The sequence below is a fragment of the Pongo pygmaeus genome, chromosome 4, assembly GCF_028885625.2.
Source record: "Pongo pygmaeus isolate AG05252 chromosome 4, NHGRI_mPonPyg2-v2.0_pri, whole genome shotgun sequence".
Taxonomy (NCBI): Eukaryota; Metazoa; Chordata; class Mammalia; order Primates; family Hominidae; genus Pongo; species Pongo pygmaeus.
In genome coordinates this window covers 84,418,366-84,435,515 of record NC_072377.2, presented here as the reverse complement: position 1 = coordinate 84,435,515, position 17,150 = coordinate 84,418,366, and the positions used below count along the sequence as shown (strand labels likewise).

Below are 17,150 nucleotides of genomic sequence, written 5' to 3'. Positions count from 1 at the left end.
ATTGGACAACACTTGGCGCAGAACTGTGACCCTGAGAGAGGAAAAACAAATGAGGTAAACAACATGACTGCCTCTTTGGTGGGCGCAGGGAAACTAGAATTTGTGAGACAGAATGCCAGATAACAGAGCTGCACATAGAGCTCCAGAGATCTGCTGAAGGGTCACCTCAACTCTTGGCCAAGTACCAGTCCTCAAAGGCATTTAGGGACCTCTGTGGGACCAGGGAAATAACTACCAGAAATTAGTAGTGAACAGTGACCAGAGTTCACAAAGGGCTTGGAACACTCTCCAACCAGAGTAGAAATACCTCAAAATACATGAGGCATTGGGTATAAGCCTCAGAAGGATATTGCCTTAAGAATAGAATTGAAATAGACAGAGACAAAGATTTTTCAATCTCAGCACTACTGACATTTAAAAGATAAGTGTGTATGTGTCTATCAACTTTATTGATATAATTCACACACTATGCAATTCACCCACTTGGAGTGTGCAATTAAGTGGTATTTAGTATATTAAAATTGGCCAACCATCACCACCATGTAATTCTAGATATTATCACTCCAAAAAGAAACTCTATACTCATTAGCAATCACTCTCCATTCCCCCCAACAACCCAAGAGCCCTAGGCAACCACTAATCTACTTTCTCTCTATGGATTTGCCTATTCTGGACATTTCATATAAATGGAATCAGACAAAACGAGACTTTTTCTGACTGATGTCTTTCAACTACCATAATATTTTCAAGGTTCATCATGTTGCAACATGTATCTGTACTTCATTCCTTTTTATGGTTGAAAAATCTTCTATTGTATGCATATAACACATTTTAGGTATCCATTCTTCAGTTGATGGACATTAGAGTTATTTCTACTTTTTGGCTATTATGACTAATGCTCTTATGAACATTTGTATAAGTTTTTATGTGGACATCATATTTTCCTTGTCTTAAGTAACATCTAGTGGAATTGCTGGATCACATAATGAATGTCATGAGGTACTACCAGACTGTTTTCCAAAATGGCTGTACCATTTTATAGTCCTACTGGCAATGTATGAGGATTTCAACTTGTCTGCATCCCAGCCAACACCTTTTTTTTCTCCTAGTTATAGCCATCCTAGTGGGTATGAAGTGTTATCTAACTGTGGCATTGATTTGAATTTACCTGATGCTTAATGATGTTGAGCATATTTTCACATGCTTCTTGGTCGTTTGCATATATTCTTTGGAGAAAAACCTTGATGGATCATTTGTCCATTTTCTGAGTTATCTTTTTACCATTGACTTGTAAGAGTTTTTTTATATATATATTCTAGATACAAGTCCCTTACTGGATATATGATTTACAAAAATTCTTCTATTCAGTGGATTGTCTTTTCACTTTCTTGATGGTGTTCTTTGAAGAATAAAAGCTTTTATTTTGATGAAGTCCAATGTATCTATTTTTGCTTTTCTCACTTGTGCTTTTGATGTCATAGTTAAGAAATCATTGCCTCATTCAAGGTTACAAAGATTTACACCTATGTTTTCTTCTAAAAGTATAACAGTGTTAACTCATATCAGGTCTTTGGTCCATTTTATCTTCCAAACTCAAATATGACATGAAGTAAGGGTCCAACTTCATTCTCTTGCACAGACAGTTATCTTGGCACCATTTGTTTGAAAAAAATCTATTCCTTCTCCACTGAATTGTCTTAACAACCCCGTCAGTAATCAAATGACCATAAATTTCTTTCTAGACTCTCAATTCTATCACATTGATCATATATCTGTGCTTATGCCAATTCCACACTGTCTTTTTTTAATCCCACCCTCCACACTGTCTTGATTACTCACTTTGTAGTAAGTTTTGAAACAGAGATATGAATCCTATGAATTTTAGGATCAGCTTGTCAATTTCTCCAAGGAAGCCAGCTGGGATTTGATACAAATTGCACTGAACTTAGAGACTGATCTGAGGAATACTGCATCTTAACAACAACAGACAGGTTTAATGTCTGTGAGGTTTTCATAAATGTCCTTTGTCAGGTCAAGAAAGTTCCACGTTAGTTGTAGTTTTTTGAGCGTTTTTATCATGAAGGGGTGTTGAATCTTATGCAGAGTTTTTCCTGTCTATTGAGACTATCATGTAGTTTTTGATAAGGTAGATTACATTGATTGGTTTCCAGATTTTTAAACCAAGCCGGTATGCCTGAAATAAATACAATAGTCATGGAGTACAATCGTTTTTATATTCCTGATTCCATGTACTTATATTTCATTGAGGATTTTTGTGTCTATAATCAAAAGATACTGGTCTGTAGTTTCTTTTCCTGTAATATATTTGTTTGGTTTTGGAGTGTTGAAATTTCGGGCCAAATAACGTGTTTTTTAGGGAAATATCCTGTGCATTTTAGGATGTTTAGCAGCATCCCTGGCTGCTAGCCATTAGATGTCATCAGAGTAACTTATATATTAAGCTATTTCTTTCACTAGTAAGTAAAGGTAATCACCACATGTTATCATTCTGTTATCATAAGAAGTTTTCTTTTAAAAAAGAGGTTTTACAGTTTATCTTGGGTGGATTTTCTCACTCTTTCCTAAAATTTCCAATATCTTTTTGAAGTTGTGACCACTCCAATCTTAATAAAAACCATCCAAAATGACAAAAGCATTCATTTCTAACAACAAAAAGTTGATTCCCTTGAATTTCATAAATTTAGGCATCAGTTTAATTCTGTTATAATAAATAATATCCCTCACATTCTATTTATTTTGTTACACTATTTTTCTTTGAAACAAACTTAAACTCTCAAAATAACTTTAGAACCTCAAGTGTGTCTTAACAAAACTTCACTTCAATCATCCTTAAGAACAATTTCTGAAATGGTATATTTTCTCAAACTATCTAAAATTCTACTGTAATGGCACAAGGACCTTTAAATAAATGCATATCATGGTTTTTATGAAATATGCAGCAATGTTTGTGAAAGCATTTACTAAACAAGTCAACTCAAGTGAAATTTATTTTCCCCTTGATAACACAGCTTTGTAAATAAAAGTCCAAAACTTCAGCAGCATAAAGTATGTTTATGAAGTAATGCAACTGAATTTTTCATCTACAAGAAGAATATTCATTTTTCCAAAGTAATCACCTTAAGAAGCAACATTATTTTTGCAAAATATAAGCACTACAGAATTACTCTTTTAGAATGACCTTCAAATTACGTGCCACTCATGAACACCACATTTCGTTTTTAAGCAAAACTAGAGTACCAGTTTGATCACCATCTTTATTAATCTTGGTTTCCAATGACCTTTTGGCAATTTCCAATGAAATATACCCTCACAGAATGAAGAATTCCTTCCTTCTTTCATTAATCCTATATTAATACTATATATAATAATATATAATAAAAGCCTACTAGGTGCTGGGCTTATGCTGGTTGCTGGGAATATATACAAAGCGGAGAACTTTATGTCTTTTGGCTTTGGCTCCATGGAAGTACCCAACAGGTAGATTAGACCATACACTAAGTCACTAGCAGAGCCAGTTTCCTGACCATCCTCCACCACCAATTATGAGATGCAAAAAGTTCAGCTTCGCTCAATTTATCAAGAGGTTAACCTTCAGGTAATTTGAAAAGAAGCTATTTTAATTTCAGTATATATAGACATCTTGTTTTATTGTTTGGTATTATTCTTATTTCCAATTAAATATGAGGAAGACAGGTGGGACGTGGTGGCTCACACCTGTAATCCCAGCACTTTGGGAGGCCGAGGCGGGCAGATCACTTGAGGCCAGGAGTTTAAGACCAGCCTGGCCAACATGGTGAAACCCTGTCTCTACTAAAAATACAAAAAATTAGCTGGGCGTGGTGGCATGCACCTGTAATCCCAGCTACTTGGGAGGTGGAGGCAGGAGAATTGCTTGAACCCGGGAGGTGGAAGTTGCAGTGAGCTCAGATCGCACCACTATACTCCAGCCTGGGCAACAGAGCAAGACTCCATCTAAAAAAAAAAAAAAGAAAAAAAAATATATATATATGAGGAGGACACATCTTTCCAGGTCCAAATTCATTTGCTTCTAAACACATCAGGACCTGATTTCTAAGTTAGTTTCCTTATCCCAACATTAATATACAGGAACAGAAACACAAGTCTTAATGGGCAAGCTATTTATCACTAATTGTACCTCACTTACAGGGTCCCTATCACGACAAGTCAAACTGGTAGGTATCTTGTCACCCCTTTTTTTACAAAGCCCCAACACAACCAATCATATAGATTGATCTCTTTAATAAGTTTATTTTTGGAGCTTAAAGTAGAATCCAATGAGGGTATAATGCCGGGCTGACACTTTTTAAAATAAAACATTTTGGCCACACTAAAAAATGTATAGATTAATACAATACCCACGTTCATAAATGAAACATCAGTTAGAACTCCACTATGCCACGTCCATCCCCAACCTTTGCTACTTTCCCTTCTTCCTCCTGGAAGAAACCCTGCTTCTGAATTTTCTATCACTCCCCTGCATGTCTTCACTTATTCTCTAACTACATATATATTCTTAAGCAGTACGGAGTACGATTTCACATGTTTCTAACTTCATATAATGGTATGTACTACGTGGCCTTCAGCAACTTTATTTTTGGCTTAATATACTTTTCATGAAATTTTAAGCATTGGTCATATATTAATAGCTCTAGTTCATTCATTTTCACTGCTGTATAACATTACATTGCATGAATATAGCACAAGGATCCCTGATGGGCATTTGGATTGCTTTTAAATAGGATAAAGTTGCTTCCAGAGAAATGATACTCTGTTCTAGTACCACACGGGAGAACGGACATCAAAGACATTACAAAAAGAACCCCAAGGAACCTGCCTTTCTTCGACTCTCTCCAGTAACCTTGAACCAGCACCATCTCCTTGTTTCCTAGTTAATTTCTATTCTGTCATTTTGCTGAGATAGCACCTATCTCCCCTCCCACTTGTGCAGAATGGGACAGAGCTGATGCATCCTGGATCAATATAATGGAGGGTGATTCTTGACAGACCCAAAGACAAGGGGCTGGTGAAGGCGGAATATAAAAAGACAAGGAAAGTATCCTACTACTTTTTTCTATTCCAATGGTTATTAAACTAGGAATGCTAATTGTGAGCTTTTAAATTTCCAAAATCCACAGTTAATCACTCTTGTAAAAAGCTGTGTTAGCAGCTGGCCCTTTTATCTCTAACTTCATGGTCTATGAAATAAGAACTGAAACCAAGAATAAGAAAGGTGGTAACATTTTATGAATGCTTTTTAATACTATTTCTGGGTCCAGTTAGTATAAAGCACAGTTTTGTAGTCAAAACTATAATATATCAAATAGCTATCATGAATACAATTTATGTGACAGAATTCTATATATCTATATATCTATATAGATACACACTTTTTTTTTGTTTTGAGACGGAGTCTCGCTGTCGCCCAGGCTGGAGTGCAGTGGTGCGATCTGGGCTGACTGCAGGCTCCACTCCCCAGGGTTCACGCCATTCTCCTGCCTCAGCCTCCCGAGTAGCTGGGACTACAGGCGCCCGCCACCAGGCCCGGCTAATTTTTTGTATTTTTAGTAGAGATGGGGTTTCACCATGTTAGCCAGGATGGTCTCGATCTCCTGACCTCGTGATCTGCCCGCCTCAGCCTCCCAAAGTGCTGGGATTACAGGCATGAGCCACCGTGCCCAGCCAATATATTTTTAATATTCTTCAGCAACAATACCAAACAGCTCATCCTTGCACCCTAGTATTCTATTAATAGCAGGCAAGCTTCTCTAAGTATAGTACTGCCAAATCCAATTTAAGAAATGTTCATAATATAAGCTCCCCCTTTTTTTAATTTTGGAGGAATCACTTACTCAGGTTTGGAGAGCATCTTTTCCAAGTTGAATTCTTTGAGGTATTTTATGATGGCAGCCAAAGAGCAAATCACAGGCTTCTCTAAGTTAACAATGCCAGAAATAATTTGAGAACCTAGAAAACAGAATATATTAACTTGTTATAAAAAATTTTTTAAATTAATCAAATTAAAAAGTGTAATAAACAGAATCATTAACTTGTCAGCATTATTAAACACAAATTTTAAGTAAAACTTAATGGTTACCAAAATAATAATTTGGACAATATCTCCTAAAACTGACCATTGGAAAAATGTAAATCATTACTAATACCCAGGGCATGGAAAAAAAAGGCATTTTTCTGATGGTGGAATGAACCTTTTTTGAAGAACGGGGTATTTTTTCAAAATGTAAAATGCCCATCCCCTTTGTCTAGAAATACTCCAAACTGCATGTCAAGGATGTGTGTACGAGGAGGTGACTTGAAAAATCTTTTGGAGTACTAAAAAAAACCTAGAGACCACCTAAATAAACATTAACAGCGTAGTACTTAAATAAAGTTTGGTAAATCTTGGTTATTACATACCAACTAAATGGAATGACTTCCAGTTATCTGCACTGATATGGAAGGCCATCTATAACATGTTGCTAAGTGAGGGAAAAAAGTTGTCTGATCAATTTCATGTCTCACCACAAACACTGCAACAGCTTTCCATCTGGTCTCACTGCTTCATCCTTGCACCCTACAGGGTATTCTTAACAGAGCAGCCAGAGGAATTCTTTTTAAAATGTATATCAGATCATTAGACTATTTTGCTCAAAAGTCCTCCAACATTCCCCAACTGATTAAGAGTAGAGGCCAAAGACCTTACAGTGACCCTATACTGCCTGCCATCTCCTCTTTATTTCTGAGCTCACCTCCTAATGTTCTCCCCATCAGTTACTCTGTTCCAGCACACAGACTACTTGCTATTCCTTAAACATGCCAAGCACCCTCCCACCTTAAGAAATTTTGTACTTACTGTTGTCTCTGCTTGAAATACTGTTCCTTCATACGTCTATGTGGCTCTTTCCCTTAACTCCTTCAGTCTCTATTCAAATCCTCGTTCAAGTGCTGTTTCTCAGTGAGGCCTTCCTTTACCATCCTATTTAAAAGCTCAACCCACTCCCCTGTCTTATTTTTTTCATAGCACTTATCACCTTCTAACACACTAGTTTACTTTATTGTACATCTCTCACCATTAGAATGTAAACTCCAAAAGAGCAGGAATTTTTGTCTGTTTTATTCCTTATTGTATGCCCAATGCCTGGCATATAATAGGCATTCAAAAAATTAGCTGAACGAATAAATCCCAGTTATGTTAAACAAATACAGAGAACTATATGTGTATGTTTATGTGTGTATGTGTGGAGTTTTACACAAGGATATATGCCAAATTATTAATGATAACCCCTCCGACATATAAGCCGCAAGGGCAGAGGGCAAGTTTGAGGGCAGGCACTTTACTTTTTTCTTTATATACGACCACACTGTTTGACTTTCTTGCAATAAGCATTAATTACTCTTAGAAGTAAAAAAATATATATTACAAGATGTTCTCTACAAATCAGTAAAATATCTTATTAATTTTAACTATAGGTGTTTATAAAACCAGAGTGTAAATGAAATGCTAACAACACCTTTCCATTCCACTGAGAATTTGATTTTCTTTTAACTTTCTAGCTTTCTTCCCCAGAAAACATGATAAAGATGGTGTATCAATGTGTTAGAAGTAGCACTGCCTGTGGTAAAAATGACCAAATATCAATAAATTATATCTGGACTGAGAAGAATTATAAATACCTGACTACAGAGTTTTGGCCTTCCCTTAGTGCACTGACTTTTGTAAACTGGCACGTCTTTTGTAGAGACTGCAGCAAGAAATACAGGCTCCTCAAGGGCATGGAGCTTCTAGGCCAGGGTGGCGCTTACGCTCACTTGATGTGAGTCTCCCTCCTTCATACACTCTCCCGGGCACTGCCACAAAGTCTGCTGTGAGGACTATCCCACTAAGAGCAACACATGCTCTGCTTGCAAGGTGTGTTTTCTGGCCCATATCTTTTAAGTAAATCTGGTACCACGGATGGGTCATGGTAGTCTTGGGATTTAGTTAGGTCTTCAGTTGAACATAAGATGACCTCTCGGTAATACTGAACACTGGTGTTAGAAGTGGGATACACTTGGCTGGGCGCGGTGGCTCATGCCTGTAATCCCAGCAACTTTGGCAGGCTGAGGTGGGAGGATCGTTTGAGCCCAGGAGTTCAAGACCAGCCTAGGCAACGTGGCAAAACCCCACCTCTACAAAAAAAATACAAAAATTAGCTGGGTGTGGTGGCGCACGCCTGTAGTCTCAACTACTTGGGAGGCTGAGGTGGGAGGACTGTTTGAGTCCAAGAGGCAGAGGCTGCAGTGGGCTAAGATTGTGCCACTGTACTCCGGCCTGGGTGACAGAGTGAGACCTTATAGAAAAAAATAAAAAGAAGTGGGATACACGCTCAGACATTTTATTTGACCAAGGCATCATGAAATTAAAAGAGACATGCTAACAAGACACTGATGCCTAGATGCAAGGAAATGCTAACCAGACACTGATGCTTAAATGGAGCAGTGACAGGGAACTGATGATGAATGCTCTCTAGCATGTGACAGAGATAAATTTCCTCCATATGGAGTCTGATGAAGATTAGAGTGAAACCAAGTCTATGCCAAGAGGGAAAATGTCTATTCACCTCACCATCCACAAAATGGACACTAACATAAGCTGGACTGGCAGGAATGTGAGGTACAAATGAAAGTAAACATTAATGCCTGATTGTGGACATGTGAATTAGACAAATAATGATTACCTAAAATATTTCGACCCGTCACTAACATTCTGGTGTTTTAATTTTGGCAACCAACCTTTCAAAATGCTAGTCTTCATCAGAATATTTATCATCCAAACAGTCTATAAAATACAAAGATACTAATGAGCCATCTTTAAAGATAAGCAAAAAGGAAAGATGGTCAAAAACTCCTTCCACTCTGATGAATATGTCAAAACCATCGAGTTACTAGCTGGTCATAATTTCAAAAGAGGCTGCAATGGTTCTTTTTGTTTTTTAAGAGACAGGGTCTCGTTTTATTGCCCAGACTGGACTGCAATGGCATGATAATAGCTCATTGCTGCCTCGAACTCCTGGGCTCAGGTGATCCTCCCCTGCCTCAGCCTAACCAGTAGCTGGGACTGCAGTGCAATAGTGTTTCTGGTGAGCACAACAACAGTGAGCTCTTCTTCTCCCACATATTTATAGTAACTACCTAGTCATTATTAAATTGAGAATCATACTCATACCTTTATCCAAATTTCAAATCAGTTCAACTTGAGGACATACTGGGAAAATATTTACCTTTGATGTCAACTGTATCTTTTGCATAAAACTCTGTAACTGCCTGGAAAGCATGGCTGTATTCAAAATAAATGTTATCCATCCTTTCGACTCGAATTCTGTCATCCTGCACACTGAAAGAAAAAAGGAAAATTTCAAAGATAACTTATCCATTATCATGAAATGCTGGTATTTAGGTCTTGGCCAGAAGCAGAAAAAAAAAAGATAAAGATTTATTCCTTATTCTTTCCCAAGTTGAAGAAAGAGAAAGAAAGAGCTAAAGTTTCTCTGCCAAAATGCTCTATTTCATAAAATATTAAAATGAGTACTTTTTATTTTTTTTTATTTTTATTTTTATCTTTTTTTGAGATGGAGTCTCACTCTGTTGCCCAGGCTGGAGTGCAGTGGCAGCAATCTCAGCTTACTGCAAGCTCCGCCTCTTGGGTTCACATCATTCTCCTGCCTCAGCCTCCCGAGTAGCTGAAACTACAGGTGACCACCACCACACCCGGCTAATTTTTTTGTATTTTTAGTAGAAAGGGGGTTTCACCGTGTTAGCCAGGATGGTCTCGATCTCCTGACATCGTGATCCGCCCACCTCAGCCTCCCAAAGTGCTGGGATTACAGGCGTGAGCCACTGTGCCTCGCCAAGTACTTTTTATTAACGGCTATTTTTATATCACCTAGCACATTGTGAGTACTTTATATCTATCATTATTTAAAAAGAAAAACTTATTGAAATTAGGGTCCATTATGTTACTAAATATGAAGGGAGAAAAACTGAAAAGCATCATTTTGATTTGATTATGTTATTTGTTTAAATAATCTAGCAACAGAATACAGCACTGAGTAACTCTTTCTTTGAGGGACTTTCTGCTAAATCTGTTTCTATCACAGTCTCCAGTCAAATATAGTAAATTAGGGTAACTCTCACTCTTTAAAGTGATTTTACAGTCCTCCTAAAAATATGTATAAAAATTTGCCTAAGTACATAAACAAAATCATAGCATGCATGCTGGGTAGTGTATTTTCTTTTTCTATGTTTCTTGACTCCCTATTCCGTCCTCCTTCTCTTCTTTATCACCTCACTCCCATGACTGTTACCTCTCATGTTAACAGCCTAGAATGAATCTTTCCATATTTTTTCATGTCCATATTTTGGTCATACACAAGCATATATAATATATGCTCATTATATGTTATATTACTACATTATAAAACTGAGATGATTTTATAAACATATTTCTGTGTCTTGTTCTCTTCACTTAATAATTCTTGAAAGTCCCTCCATAAAAATGACCTAGCTACAACTCCTTCTTTTTAATGGCTGAAAAATATTTCATAGTATATAGATGCCACAATTTCTTCAACTATTTCTTTGTTGTTTGATATTCATTTGGTGTTAATGTTTTGTCACATGTTGCTTTAAAACATTTTTATTTAAAAATATAAAATTTTAGTTACAGTTGTAGCCTGCACATAAGCCTCCCTAATCACATCCCTCTACGATTTCCAGAAGGAAATGCTGGCCGGGCACGGTGGCTCAACGCCTGTAATCCCAGCACTTTGGGAGGCCGAGGCAGGAGGACTGCTTGAGCTCAGGAGTTTAAGACCAGCCTGGGCAACATGGCTCTCTCTACAAAAAATACAAAAATTAGCCAGGCACGGTAGCACATGCCTGTAGTCCCAGCTACTTGGAAGGCTGAGGTGGGAGTATCACTTGAGCCCAGGGAGTCAAGGCTGCAATGAGCTGTGATCACACCACTGCACTCCAGCCTGGGCAAGAGTGAAACTCTGTCTCAAATTAAAAAAAAATAAATAAAAGAAGCAAACATTATCTTAAATGTGATGTATATTACCATGCATGTTTTCATGTTTTATAAAAAACTGTATCATTTCATGCTTTTCATTTTGTATGAGCGGTACTTTATCATAACCATACAAATTGACTCTATACTCAATGTTAACACTATTTCTAAGATTTATACATGAAGATACATGTGCTTTTTACATTTTAACCGCAGCTAAGTATTTTATTATTTCTTATATTTCCTAATAAATTTAAGATCTGCTTTCTGAATTTATTCACCAGAATTTATCTTTGTGGATAGTGTGAAGTTATAAATAGAATTTAATTTTCCACATAATTAATTATCAAAGCAGCAATTAGAGAGCATTCCATATGTCCTTGATGATTTATAATGTTACTTTCACTGCATATTGCATTTCTATATATGTTTTTGGATTCTCCATGCTGTTCCACTGGTCTTTTTGTCTATCTCTGTATCACGACCACAGACTCTTAATTTCCAGGGCTTGGCATCTATACCTAAAGTGGCAAGGCCCCTACCTTGCTCTTCAAGATTGTCTTGGCTACTCCTGGCCCTTTGATTTTCTTTGTGAATTTTAGGTTCACTTACCTTCTGTCTTCACAAGAAACTTACTGGGATTACTTTATTTATTTATTTATTTATTTTCACTCTGTCGCCTAGGCTGGATCAGGGCTCACTGCAGCATCATTGACCTCCCAGGCTGAAGCAATCCTCCCTCATCAGCCCCAAGTAGCTAGGACTACAGGTAGGCATTACCACGCCCAGCTAATTTTTTTGTATTTTTAGTAGATACAGGGTTTCACCATGTTGCCCAGGCTGGTGTCAAACTCCTGGACTCAAGCGATCTGCCCACCTCGGCCTCCCAAAGTGCTGGGATTATGGGTGTGAGCCATTGTGCCCAGCCCTTATTGGTATTTTGATTTGATATGTAATGAATTAATTTAGAGAGAAATAACATCTTAAATAGAGATATCACATTATCAAAGCTGGTATATTCCTCTATTCATGTCTATTATATCCAACAGTAATGTTCTGTAATTTCCTCCATGAAGGTTTTATACAGCTTTGGTTGTGCTCACTCTTAGATGTATACACATACCTCTCTCTTGTCTTTATCTGAAACAGAAACAGGTGTTGGGTGGGGCCCAGCATCAGGGGACTCTACTGCACACTAAAGTTAAAGAACCACTGACCTATACAAACAAAAGACTGCTGCTATAATGAAAATTAGTAGATGATAGGAAAGAGTATTTACAAAGAGTATTCCCAAAGCAAAGAGTATTTCCTTTGGAAGCTTATCTTATATATACTGATGTAGGTATATCTAATGATCTAAGAACATAAAAAGTTGTCTGTAAAGTAAAGCTATACTGTAAACAACTGAGTTAAGATAATTTAGAAAGTTTCTCAATATTTTTTTCTTTGGCTCCCTATGCAGAACACTTTCTTGGTCTCTACATAAAACTGAAAAAAGACTTGAAACCATCCCCAGCATCAAAATAAAGCAAGCTTTTATCTATTTTTATGATTTTCCTTCCTGAGCAAAGAGATCGTATGAGTTGATTTAAAAGTTCAATTACAATGCCTTCTAATAAATAAACAATAGTGAAACTTTATTACCTATTTTGCTTTACAACTAGGTTAAAATTCAGAAAGAAGGATTTATGACAGAAAATCTATAGTTTATATATTTTTTTTCTTCACAAAAACAGTTAAACAAATTTTCATGGGCATATGCCACACAACAATCACTCTTTCTTAGTTTACAATCTAAGACAACAGACAATAATGTGGTAGACATATGTAAAAGACACAGAAAACACAGAAACACAAATGGCTATACCTCATCACAAAAGCAGAACTGGGGGGTGGAGCCAAGATGGCCGAATAGGAACAGCTCCGGTCTACAGCTCACAGCGTGAGTGACGCAGAAGACCAGTGATTTCTGCATTTCCATCTGAGGTACCGGGTTCATCTCACTAGGGAGTGCCAGACAGTGGGCGCAGGACAGTGGGTGCAGCACACCATGCGCAAGCCGAAGTAGGGCGAGGTGTTGCCTCACTCGGGAAGCACAAGGGGTCAGGGAGTTCCCTTTCCCTTTACTAGTCAAAGAAAGGGGTGACAGATGGCACCTGGAAAATCGGGTCACTCCCACCCTAATACTGCGCTTTTCCGATGGGCTTAAAAAACGGCGCACCAGGAGATTATATCCCACACCTGGCTCGGAGGGTCCTAGGCACACGGAGTCTCGCTGATTGCTAGCACAGCAGTCTGAGATCAAACTGCAAGGTGGCAGCGAGGCTGGGGGAGGGGCGCCCACCATTGCCCAGGCTTGCTTAGGTAAACAAAGCAGGCAGAAAGCTCAAACTGGGTGGAGCCCACCACAGCTCAAGAAGGCCTGCCTGCCTCTGTAGGCTCCACCTCTGGGGGCAGGGCACAGACAAAAAAGACAGCAGTAACCTCTGCAGACTTAAATGTCCCTGTCTGACAGCATTGAAGAGAGCAGTGGTTCTCCCAGCATGCAGCTGGAGATCTGAGAACGGGCAGACTGCCTCAAGTGGGTCCCTGACCCCTGACCCCCAAGCAGCCTAACTGGGAGGCACCCCCCAGTAGGGGCAGAATGATGCCTCACACCGCCGGGTACTCCTCTGACACAAAACTTCCAGAGGAACGATCAGACACAGCAGCATTCGCAGTTCACGAAAATCCGCTGTTCTGCAGCCACCGCTGCTGGTACCCAGGCAAACAGGGTCTGGAGTGGACCTCTAGCAAACTCCAACAGACCTGCAGCTGAGGGTCCTGTCTGTTAGAAGGAAAACTAACAAACAGGACATCCACACCAAAAACCCATCTGTACATCACCATCATCAAAGACCAAAAGTAGATAAAACCACAAAGATGGGGAAAAAACAGAGCAGAAAAACTGGAAACTCTAAAAAGCAGAGTGCCTCTCCTCCTCCAAAGGAACGCAGCTCCTCACCAGCAACAGAACAAAGCTGGACGGAGAATGACTTTGACAAGTTGAGAGAAGAAGGCTTCAGATGATCAAACTACTCCGAGCTAAAGGAGGAAATTCAAACCAAAGGCAAAGAAGTTGAAAACTTTGAAAAAAATTTAGACGAATGTATAACTAGAATAACCAATACAGAGAAGTGCTTAAAGGAGCTGACGGAGCTGAAAGCCAAGGCTCAAGAACTACGTGAAGAATGCAGAAGCCTCAGGAGGCGATGCGATCAACTGGAAGAAAGGGTATCAGTGCTGGAACAGGAAATGAATGAAATGAAGCGAGAAGGGAAATTTAGAGAAAAAAGAATAAAAAGAAACAAACAAAGCCTCCAAGAAATATGGGACTATGTGAAAAGACCAAATCTACGTCTGATTGGTGTACCTGAAAGTGACAGGGAGAATGGAACCAAGTTGGAAAACACTCTTCAGGATATTATCCAGGAGAAATTCCCCAATCTAGCAAGGCAGGCCAACATTCAGATTCAGGAAATACAGAGAACGCCACAAAGATACTCCTCGAGAAGAGCAACTCCAAGACACATCATTGTCAGATTCACCAAAGTTGAAATGAAGGAAAAAATGTTAAGGGCAGCCAGAGAGAAAGGTCGGGTTACCCATAAAGGGAAGCCCATCAGACTAACAGCGGATCTCTCGGCAGAAACTCTACAAACTAGAAAAGAGTGGGGGCCAATATTCAACATTCCTAAAGAAAAGAATTTTCAACTCAGAATTTAATACCCAGCCAAACTAAGCTTCATAAGTGAAGGAGAAATAAAATACAGACAAGCAAATGCTGAGAGATTTTGTCACCACCAGGCCTGCCCTAAAAGAGCTCCTGAAGGAAGCACTAAACATGGAAAGGAACAACTGGTACCAGCTCCTGCAAAATCATGCCAAATTGTAAAGACCATCGAGGCTAGGAAGAAACTGCATCAACTAACGAGCAAAATAACCAGCTAACATCATAATGACAGGATCAAATTCACACATAACAATGTTAACTTTAAATGTAAATGGACTAAATGCTCCAATTAAAAGACACAGACTGGCAAATTGGATAAAGGGTCAAGACCCATCAGTGTGCTGTATTCAGGAAACCCATCTCATGTGCAGAGACACATATAGGCTCAAAATAAAAGGATGGAGGAAGATCTACCAAGCAAATGGAAAACAAAAAAAGGCAGGGGTTGCAATCCTAGTCTCTGATAAAACAGACTTTAAACCAACAAAGATCAAAGAGACAAAGAAGGCCATTACATAATGGTAAAGGGATCAATTCAACAAGAAGAGCTAACTATTCTAAATATATATGCACCCAATACAGGAGCATCCAGATTCATAAAGCAAGTCCTGAGTGACCTACAAAGAGACTTAGACTCCCACACAATAATAATGGGAGACTTTAACACCCCACTGTCAACATTAGACAGATCCATGAGACAGAAAGTTAACAAGCATATCCAGGAATTGAACTCAGCTCTGCACCAAGTGGACCTAATAGACATCTACAGAACTCTCCACCCCAAATCAATAGAATATACATTTTTTTCAGCACCACACCACACCCATTCCAAAATTGACCACATAGTTGGAAGCAAAGCTCTCCTCAGCAAATGTAAAAGAACAGAAATTATAACAAACTGTCTCTCAGACCACAGTGCAATCAAACTACAACTCAGGATTAAGAAACTCACTCAAAACCGCTCAACTACATGGAAACTGAACAACCTGCTCCTGAATGACTACTGGGTACATAACGAAATGAAGGCAGAAATAAAGATGTTCTTCGAAACCAACAAGAACAAAGACACAACATACCAGAATTACTGGGACACATTCAAAGCAGTCTGTAGAAGGAAATTTATAGCACTAAATGCCCACAAGAGAAAGCAGGAAAGATCCAAAATTGACACCCTAACATCACAATTAAAAGAACTAGAAAAGCAAGAGCAAACACATTCAAAAGCTAGCAGAAGGCAAGAAATAACTAAAATCAGAGCAGAATTGAAGGAAATAGAGACACAAAAAACCCTTCAAAAAATTAATGAATCCAGGAGCTGGTTTTTTGAAAGGATCAACAAAATTGATAGACTGCTAGCAAGACTAATAAAGAAGAAAAGAGAGAAGAATCAAATAGATGCAATAAAAAATAATAAAGGGGATATCACCACCGATCCCACAGAAATACAAACTACCATCAGAGAATACTACAAACACCTCTATGCAAATAAACTAGAAAATCTAGAAGAAATGGATAAATTCCTCGACACATACACCCTCCCAAGACTAAACCAGGAAAAAGTTGACTCTCTTGAATAGACCAATAACAGGCTCTGAAATTGTGGCAATAATCAATAGCTTACCAACCAAAAAGAGTCCAGGACCAGATGGATTCACAGCCAAATTCTACCAGAGGTACAAGGAGGAACTGGTACCATTCCTTCTGAAACTATTTCAATCAATAGAAAAAGAGGGAATCCTCCCTAACTCATTTTATGAGGCCAGCATCATCCTGATACCAAATCCGGGCAGAGACACAACCAAAAAAAAGAATTTTAGACCAATATCCTTGATGACCATTGATGCAAAAATCCTCAATAAAATACTGGCAAACCGAATCCAGCAGCACATCAAAAAGCTTATCCACCATGATCAAGTGGGCTTCATCCCTGGGATGCAAGGCTGGTTCAATATATGCAAATCAATAAATGTAATCCAGCATATAAACAGAACCAAAGACAAAAACCACATGATTATCTCAATAGATGCAGAAAAGCTCTTTGACAAAATTCAACAACGCTTCATGCTAAAAACTCTCAATAAATTAGGTATTGATGGGACGTATCTCAAAATAATAACAGCTATCTATGACAAACCCACAGCCAATATCATACTGAGTGGACAAAAACTGGAAGCATTCCCTTTGAAAACTGGCACAAGACAGGGATGCCCTCTCTCACCACTCCTATTCAACATAGTGTTGGAAGTTATGGCCAGGGCAATTAGGCAGGAGAAGGAAATAAAGGGTATTCAA

At 38.5% G+C, this 17,150-nt stretch overlaps 1 protein-coding gene across 5 annotated transcripts in view; it reads right to left on the bottom strand.

Moving 5' to 3' along the window:
• The window catches only part of MSH3 (mutS homolog 3), a 231,691-nt gene that overhangs the window by 144,366 nt on the left and 70,175 nt on the right, over positions 1-17,150 (bottom strand). For all 5 annotated transcript variants that reach the window (XM_054489804.2, XM_063665452.1, XM_063665451.1 and 2 more), the window contains exons 9-10: positions 9,300-9,412; positions 5,892-6,006 (exon numbers count right to left, since the gene is read on the bottom strand). In XM_054489804.2, coding sequence (XP_054345779.1) covers positions 5,892-6,006; positions 9,300-9,412 — 228 coding nt within the window. The remainder of the gene's footprint in view (positions 1-5,891; positions 6,007-9,299; positions 9,413-17,150) is intronic.